This window comes from Chaetodon auriga, chromosome 3 (assembly GCF_051107435.1).
Source record: "Chaetodon auriga isolate fChaAug3 chromosome 3, fChaAug3.hap1, whole genome shotgun sequence".
In the NCBI taxonomy this organism is placed as follows: domain Eukaryota; kingdom Metazoa; phylum Chordata; class Actinopteri; order Chaetodontiformes; family Chaetodontidae; genus Chaetodon; species Chaetodon auriga.
The window spans coordinates 531,371-540,944 of record NC_135076.1 but is presented as its reverse complement, the minus strand read 5'-3'; the positions used below and the strand labels follow the sequence as shown (position 1 = coordinate 540,944).

General features: G+C 46.5%; 1 protein-coding gene across 1 annotated transcript in view; it reads left to right on the top strand.

The window, feature by feature from the left end:
- Positions 1-972: 972 nt before the first annotated feature.
- Positions 973-9,574, top strand: part of slc5a9 (solute carrier family 5 member 9) — a 93,253-nt gene continuing 84,651 nt past the window's right edge. The window contains exons 1-2 of the mRNA XM_076727307.1: positions 973-1,077; positions 3,516-3,587. Of these exons, the coding sequence (XP_076583422.1) occupies positions 1,012-1,077; positions 3,516-3,587 (138 nt within the window). The 5' untranslated portion in view covers positions 973-1,011. The remainder of the gene's footprint in view (positions 1,078-3,515; positions 3,588-9,574) is intronic.

Sequence of the window (9,574 nt, the reverse complement as noted above, 5' to 3'; positions counted from 1 at the left end):
ACCCTTGTCGATTGACAATTGAAAAAACAAATAAATGGAATAGAAGCAGTCTCTTAGAATGACCCCTGTACATCTTTGCATTGACAAAATGTGTGCAGCACTGAAAGTGTGGAACAGGTTATTCTTTACTCTCAAAGGCCCAAACAGAACCAGTTAACAATAAAATCAGTTACAATAACAATGTGTATAACAACAATACTGTGTGCACAATTTAAAAAATTAGGAAAAGTCAAACCTTTTCAGGCAGTAAAAGAGAAGGTAACTAGTTATTCAGACAACTCAAAAGCTGAAATGCATATTACATAAGGGTAATAGGAAGTCAGTTGACTCATCTGACTTATCTTGGTTGATTATCTCACCGGACCTGAAAGGACCAAGCACTGCCCAAACACCTAACAGCTCTGCTGAAGATAAGCATCTCTCATATCTCATTTGTTTTTAATATCCACAGTATTTGTAGGCCATTGTATTTCTGCACAACTACCCTTGTGTCACTATCCACATGACATTATGATTTAGATCTGTGGTTCCCAACCTGGGGTCTGCACCCCCACTGGGGGGCACCAGAGATCACAAGGTGTGCGCACAATTTTATCTGTGCTGAGGTTGTGAGGTTACCAAAATGGACAATGCTGACTAGTTTAAATAATTCAAAAAAATTTTCAACTATCTCGGAATGTTAATGGTTTCAACCAGAACTTTTTTTTCTGCATTGACAAAGGTAAGTACAATTTGTCATTCACACATTCACCGGAAATTCAACCCCACTGCTGTCACATCTGACATTTTGGCATCATCTGTGGTCTTGCTGAGTGACAGTTTGTATTGGTACATGATTTTTTTAAATTTATTTACTTTTAGCAATTTTTTAAATTCTATTTTTACTCTGTTGGGTTCGGTATACATATGTCAAAGAACAAGAAAATGCTACCATAGTAAAGTTCTCTTGTGTACTTGCATGCAGGCAGCAGCTCCTCTGGGTTGACTACACCTCCCAGCACTGGTCTCAGAATGGAAGCTGCTGACATCATTGTGGTTGTCCTCTACTTTATCTTTGTCATGGTGGTTGGAATCTGGGTAAGACCTGGAAGTAGTTCAACTCATTCCACACATTCATGATTACAGTCTATCTAAGTGAAAAGGTGTTGATGATATTGTGTTGTGAGATACTCAAAACAAGGAAGGAACTAGGAAATTACAGGAGAGATCAGGACAATCTGGCAACAGGTGGAGCCAAGAGCCATTCATCCAGCACCTATTAGCCTGATGCTCGCCAGGTGCGCTGCTGATTAGGCGGAGCCAGCTGAGTGCAGGGACACACCCAACTTCAGACAGAATGGGGAACAGACAGACAGAGAAATAACACTAACGGAAAAGTGAAAAGGAAAACACTAGGACAAGACAGGTTAGTGGATCCTAAGAGCACTGACTGAAGAAAAAAAACAAACCAAGAAATCCTTACAAAAAAATGTAGGAGGAACCTCTGCTACTCAAGAATCTGCTGCAAGAGTGGCAGCTAGTTACAGGCAGTGTGCTCTTGTGTTTTCTGTGAAAAGACACAGATGAAGAAACAACACAGATATGAGAAGGGAGAAAGTTGACTCCATCTGCTGAGATGACTGAGGTCTGTCCTGGACTGCTCCCTGGACACCATCAATTCAATTCAATTCAGTTTTATTTATATAGCGCCAAATCACAACAGAAGTTATCTCAGGACACTTTCCATATAGAGCTGATACAGACCAAACTCTTTCCAATCAAGGAGGTGGATAAGAGGAGGATGTCCAAACTGACATCAGTCACGGACAACCCCTCTCACCCCCTGCCTAAGATGGTGGGGGCCTTAAGCAGCTCCTTCAGCAATGGCAGGTTGCATCCATTGTGTAAGAAGGAACGCTACTGCAGGTCCTTCATTCCAGCAGCTGTCAGACTGTTAACTATAACATTAACATTTAACTGTCAAAATCATTTAACGTAGCAATGTGTTGATGTTGTTTTACATCACAACATCACAAGCCTACTGTTTGTACCACTGTCTTATTTTCATTTGTTAATATACATTACATCCATGCAAACATCTTTTACTGTGCTTATATACACTGTACTTTATTATCTATGTCTGACCATGTGCAATTCAAATACCCTGTGCAATTCAAATATTTAAGGCAATATTATTTTTTATACCCTTTTTGTATATAATTTACATATATATGGTCGATTTTTATTTTATCCCTTTTTATTATCTATTTGATCTTTTTCTATGTCTCCTTTTTATTCTTGTTACTATTGGTGTCTGTAACATCTTAATTTCCCCAGCATGGGATCAGTAAATTATTTCTTATCTTATCTTCACACAGTATCACCAGTACAAAAGACTCAGTTCATTCACTCTGAAACTGCTCACTGGAAATGCAGTCATCAGTAGAATAATGTTCCTCTCATTATTCCATCTTGCCACAGTTGTGGTATTTGCTTCCCCTGGGTCACAGGCAGACCTATAACAAAACAGGAATACAGAGTGCAGAGATCAGTTCCAGCAGGTGCTCACAAAAGAAACAAAGGAACTGTGTTCCCGTTTACAGCAGACTGTATTTCTTGCGCAGACTGAGACTGTATGGTGTGGACAAAAGCATCATGTTTTTATTTTACCAGGTGGTACTGTAGAGCTTGGTCCAATATGGGATGTCAGCCTGGTATGGCAACCTTACTGTAAAGCTGAAAACCAAACTGGCTTGCTTGGTGCACACGGCCATGAAGGTGATAGGAAAAAGTGACTATCAGACCTTGCAGTCCATTTATGAACAAACTGTTCTTAGGCAAGCCCAGAGGATAGTGACTGAGCCATCCCATGTTCTTCATTTAGAATACAAACTCCTACCCCTGGGCAGACGATATAGATTCCCCAACTGCAAACTCAACCATTTTAAGAAATAATTTGTTCCAATCTCCTTCAAATTCCTGGACAATGCTGCTTGAGGTAGATGATTGTGCAATAATTTTTATAGTGCTTTTATTATGGTGATCTTTTAGCATATTTTTTTCCATTTGTGTCTGTATGTGTTGTGTGTAATGTTGTGGGATACGTGCAATACTGTTGTGTAATTGTTGTTGAGATGGTATGTCTGGTGATATATTGTTATTGTGGCTGTCAAGGCATTTATGGCACTGTTGCTGAGTCCAAGACAAATTTCCCTAAGTGGGACAATAAAGTATATTGTATTGTATTGTAAAACATTGTCCTCCTGTACCCCTTAAACTCTTTGTCCATTTACCAGAAGGGTGCCTTGGTACAAATACTTAGAAAGAACATTATAATAATAATGAAGTACAGAGCAATTCTGGGAAATCCACTCTGAGAAGTCACAGGAGGGATGCCCGATTTGATTTCTGACCTGTCACAAGAAAATATGAACTTTATTTTGATTGTAAATGTGTTTGCATAGGAGACCACATCCATTTCCAGAGTTGTTTTGAGTGTACTGCTGGCCTTACCTTTACCTCTGTCTCTTCTATAGTCATCAGTGCGAGCGAATCGCAACACTGTTGGGGGTTACTTCTTGGCTGGCCGTTCAATGACCTGGTGGCCTGTGAGTATCAAACTTCTGACTGGTGTGCATGATGTTCTGTTATCAATTCAAGATTCAAGATTCAAGATTGCTTTTATTGTCTTTGAGCATGGCCATGTCAATGAAATTTGCATTGCAACCCCTGTGTGAAAAAGAAAAGATAATAAAATAAGATAAAATAAAATAAGATGAACTCACATCTAGATAAAATAAACTCACAGATAACATAAATTCACAAATAAGATAAACTCAAAGGACATAAAAAGTCAGCATTTAAAACGTATATACAATACACATAAAATGCAATGGTACTGTGTGTATACTTAAATGTTAAGTACACAGAAGGTGCGAGTGTGCAAAAGAAGTGTTCTCACAGTCTCTCCCTCCAATTGGTGGGAGTGACTGTGTGTGGCTATGTGGGGGGGAATGTGTATTTGGCAGTGGGGGGGGAGGGGGTGTGGGTGTGAGGCGGCGGGGGAAGGGGTGTGTGTGTGTGTAGATGTGCGTGTGTGACTGCGGGGGGGGGGGGGGGGGGGGGGGGGGTGAGTGTGTGGGTGTTGCTGCGGGGTGGTGAGGTGTGTGTGAGGTGCTGCAGGGGGTGATAGCCCTGACAGCTCTGGGGAAGAAGCTGTCCCTCAGTCTGTTGGTGGTTGTTCGTATAGTCCTGTACCGCTTTCCTGATGGAAGCGGTACAAACAGTCTGTGGCCCGGGTGGCTGGGGTTCGTGGCGATGGATCTTGCCCTCTTCTTGACCCGGCCTGCATATATAGAGTCCAGGTCAGGAAGGGGGCAGCCCACGATGCCTTGTGCAGTTTTTACCACCCGTGCCAGTTGTTTCCTCTCCTGTGCCGTGCAGCTGCCATACCACACTGTCACACTGAGGCAGAGGATACTCTCGATCGTGGCCCTGTAAAAGTTCATGAGCAGCCGAGAGGAAAGTCCAGCCCGTTTCAGTTTCCTGAGGAAGAAAAGCCTTTGTTGTGCCTTCTTCACCAGGCGGGAGGTGTTCATAGACCAGGAGAGGTCAGATGTGATGTGGAGGCCCAGGAACTTGATGTTGTCCACACGCTCCACCACTTCTCCGTCCATGAGGAGGGGGGCGTGATCCGTCTTCCTGGACCTCCTAAAGTCTACAATGACCTCCTTGGTCTTCCCTGTCTTCAGAACCAGGTTGTTGGCTGAACACCACTGGGTGAGCTGGTGAATCTCCTCTCTGTAGTGGGTCTCGTTGTTGTCTGAGATGAGACCCACTACTGTAGTGTCGTCCGCGAACTTCACGACTGTGTTCGTGGGGTGGATGGCAGCACAGTCATGTGTGAACAGGGTGAAGAGGGCTGGGCTGAGCACACAGCCCTGTGGCGTGCCCGTGCTGAGGACCAGAGGGGATGATGTTGTGTTCCCTATTCTCACCACCTGAGGCCTGTTGGTGAGAAAGTCTCTAATCCAGTGGCACAGTGACGCAGGCAGACCCACCGCGTGTAGCTTCAGCGCCAGCTTGTCTGGGATGACGGTGTTAAAAGCTGGGCTGAAGTCAACAAATAGCATCCTGACATAGGTGTTGGGCTGCTGCAGATGGGTCAGGGCTGTGTGCAGGGTGATGGAGACAGCATCCTCTGTAGACCGATTCCCTCTGTAGGCAAACTGAAGGCTGTCTAGGTCCGAGGGGATGAAGTCTCTGATGTACCTGAGAAGAATCCGTTCAAAGCACTTCATGATTACCGGGGTTAGGGCAACAGGCCGGTAATCATTCAGGCAGGTGCCGGACGTCTTCTTAGGCACCGGTATGATGGTGGTGGACTTGAGGCACTCAGGAACCATGGACAGCTGCAGGGACAGATTGAAAATGTCCAGGAACACTCCTGCTAGCTGGTCAGCGCATGTTCTCAGAGTCTGGCCTGACACCTTATCCGGTCCTGTAGCTTTGCGGGTGTTGATCCTCCTCAGGGTGGATGTCACCTGGTGCTGCTGTAGGACGAGGGGCTGGTGCTGCTCCTCCAGCCAAGGTAGATTTGTAGCTTCTCTGCTGCCTGTTGTGTCAAAGCGGGCAAAGAAGCTGTTTAAGGTGTCAGGCAGAGTGGGGTCGTGGCTGGCGAGCTGAGTGCTGGACTTGTAGTCCGTCATGGTTCTGATGCCTCTCCACATGTTCCGGGGGTTGTTGTTATTGAAGTGGTCTTCAATTTTCTGTTTATGCCGGAGCTTGGCCTGCTTAATTCCTTTCTTCAGCTCTGCTCGAGCCCTGCTGTAAGCCAGCCTATCTCCAGATCTGTAGGCGGTGTCCCAGGCTTTCAGCAGGGACCGTACTGTGCCGCCCAGCCATGGTTTCTGGTTGGGAAACACTGTGATGGTCTTAACAGGGAGGACAGCATCAGTGCAGAACTGAATGTAGGACAATACAGATGATATATACTCCTCCAGGTCTGCCCCTTCACTGAACACACTCCAGTCTGTGTGCTCAAAGCAGTCCTGAAGTGCAGACGAGGCCTCCACAGTCCATACCTGTATTGTCCTGGTGGTTGGCTTTGTTCTGCAGGCCAGAGGCTTGTATGCAGGAATCAGTTCCACTGAGATGTGGTCTGACATGCCCAGGTGTGGAGCTGCTGCAGCCTTGTAAGTAGCAGGGATGTTGCAGTAGACCTGATCCAAAATGTTATTGTCTCTGGTAGGAAAGTCTATGTACTTGTGAAATTCGGGAAACACTGCCTTCAGTTCGACATGATTAAAGTCTCCCGCCACAATCACAGCCGCTTCAGGGTTGTCGTTCATCTGCCCGCTGATTAGGCAGTACAGCTCTTCTAATGCTAGCTTAGCATTAGCCCGTGGTGGGATGTAGGCGGCCACAATAACAATGGACGAGAGTTCTCTAACCAGCTTGAACGGTCGGCATTTCACCGCCAAGTATTCCAAATCAGGAGAGCAGAATGTGCCAACGGTGTGTGTAGCTGTACACCAGGCATTGTGTACGTACAGCGCCAAACCTCCGCCTCTGGTCTTACCTGAAGCTGCAGATCTGTCCGCCCGATACAGAGAGCGCCCTGCTAGCTCCACCGCTGCGTCCGGGATGTTATTGTCCAGCCAGGTCTCTGTGACAACGGTTACACAGCTGTCCATCCGTCGAGAGACAGTCCTTAGACGGACCTTGTCGATTTTGTTGGCGAGAGACCTGGCGTTGGTGAGGAAGAGACTGGGGAGCGCCGGTCTGTGAGGGTTAGCTTGTAGCCTAGCACGCAAGCCGGCTCTCTTGCCCCTCTTTTGTTTACGGTGCCTCCTCCGTCTCCTAGGCAGCAGTGGGGGGATGGTGGTGGGCTCTGGAGTCCGTAGCAGCTCTGGTGGAATAAAGTCCAGTTTAGGGGGTGTGTGGAGTCTGAACTGTACCCCAAAGTTCCACAGTTCGGCCCTGCTGTACTGTGTGAGAGCTTCCACAAGAGTGGTGAACGTAGAAATAATTAAAAACAAACAAACAAAAACGTAAACACGGGAGCCACGAGCCGCTGCGTCTGCACGCGCCGCCATCTTGCGTATGTTCTATATGTTACATTCTACATTGCTTTGACAACACAATCTTCTGTTCAATTGTTTGAATTCTAGCCCTATTTTGTACTGAATAGTTAAGTCTGGCTGTTCTTACATCTACCATCACATTACAGAATGGTCACTATTGTGATGTCTCAATTAATCAACTATGATGGTACTTGGCAATTTAAGGCTTTGTAGGTAAGGAGGAAGATATTAAATTCTATTCTAGATTTTACAGGGAGCCTGTGGTGAGACAATACTAGAGAAATTATGTGAGATATGAGAAATATCTCTTTTCCCTGTTTTTGTCAGAACACATGTCACAGCATTCAGGATAAGATGGAGAGTCTTTACCGGTGTATTGAGGCAACCTGATAGTAAGGAACTGCAATAATAAAAATAATAGCCTGGTACAAGTTTTTCTACATCCTTTTGAGACAGGATGTGCTTGATTGTAATATTACATGCATGAAAAAAGGAGGTCCCTGAAATTTGTTTTATGTGGCAATTAGAGGATATATCCTGATCAAAGATAAGCCAGAGATTCAGAATCAGAATCAGAATCAGAATCAGAAAAAGCTTTATTGCCAAGTACGCTTTTACACATACGAGGAATTTTTTCTGGTGAAATTGGTGCATGACACATCTACTAAAATATGACACATCTACTAAAATAAGAGCATAAAATATAACAATTTAAATATATATACACAAGTCTGTTTTTGTTGTTGCTATTTACCGGAAACACAGTACTGTTTTTCAGAAAGAAGTCCAAGTTGAGCGTTAATGTAACGCATAGAGTTATATTTATATCAGTCAATGTGACAGAATGAGTCCGAGGTGGAATGTGAAAGGTGTCAGGGGGGGTTCCAGGCCTTGTTGGTAAGGCTGACAGCAGACGGGAAAAAACTGTTCTTGTGGCGTGAGGTTTTGGTCCTGATGGACCGCAGCCTCCTGCCAGAGGGGAGTGGCTCAAAGAGTTTGTGTCCGGGGTGAGAGGGATCAGCCGCAATCTTTTCTGCACGCCTCAGGGTCCTGGAGGCGTACAGGTCCTGAAGAGATGGGAGATTGCAGCCAATCACCTTCTCTGCAGACCGAATGACACGCTGCAGTCTGCCCTTGTCCTTGGCGGTGGCAGCAGTGTACCAGATGGTGATGGAGGAGGTGAGGATGGACTCGATGATGGCTGTGTAGAAGTGCACCATCATTGTCTTTGGCAGGCTGAATTTCTTCAGCTGCCGTAGGAAGTACATCCTCTGCTGTGCTTTCCTGATGAGGGAGCTGATGTTCGGCTCCCACTTGAGGTCCTGGGAGATGATAGTTCCCAGGAAGCGGAAAGACTCCACAGTGTCAATAGTGGAATCACAGAGGGTGATGGGGGCGGGTGAGGCTGAGTTCTTCCTGTAGTCCACAACCATCTCCACTGTCTTTAGAGCATTTAGCTCCAGGTTGTTCTGATTGCACCAGGTCACCAGATGGTCAACCTCCCACCTGTAGGCGGACTCGTCGCCATCAGAGATGAGTCCGATGAGGGTGGTGTCGTCCGCAAACTTCAGGAGCTTGACAGACTGGTGACTGGAGGTGCAGCTGTTCGTGTACAGGGAGAAGAGCAGAGGAGAAAAAACACAGCCCTGGGGGGATCCGGTGCTGATGGTCTTAGCGTCGGAGAGGTGTTTCCCCAGCTTCACGCACTGTTTCCTGTCAGACAGGAAGTCTGTGATCCACCTGCAGGTGGAGTCAGGCACGCTCAGCTGGGAGAGCTTCTCCTGAAGCAGAGTTGGGACGATGGTGTTGAAGGCAGAGCTGAAATCCACAAACAGGATCCTAGCGTAGGTTCCTGCGGAGTCCAGGTGCTGGAGGATGAAGTGGAGGGCCAAGTTGACTGCATCGTCTACAGACCTGTTGGCTCTGTAGGCAAACTGCAGGGGGTCCAGGAGAGGGTCAGTGATGTCTCTGATGTGTGAGAGCACAAGGCGCTCAAAGGACTTCATGACCACAGAGGTCAGGGCGACGGGTCTGAAGTCATTAAGTCCTGTGGTCCTTGGCTTCTTGGGAACAGGGATGATGGTTGAAGACTTGAAGCAGGCTGGCACATGACATGTCTCCAGTGAGGTGTTAAAAATGTCTGTGAACACTGGAGACAGCTGATCAGCGCAGTGCTTCAAGGCAGATTGGGAGACAGAATCCGGTCCAGCTGCTTTCCGGGGGTTCTGTCTCCTGAAGAGTCTGTTGACGTCCCTTTCATGGATGGAAAGAGTCATCACTGAGATGGGTGGGGAGGGGGAGGGGGGGGCCTTTAAGGTGGGCATTGGTGGAGGTGACTGGAGCTGGAGCTGTTCAGAGGTGTCGTGGGGGATGGTTGCTGGACTGTCCCTTTGTCTTTCAAAGCGGCAGTAGAACTAGTTCAGGTCATTGGCTAGGCGTCGATCGTTGATGGAGTGGGGGGCTTTAGGCTTGAAGTTAGTGATCTGCCTGAGCCCTTTCCAGACAGACGC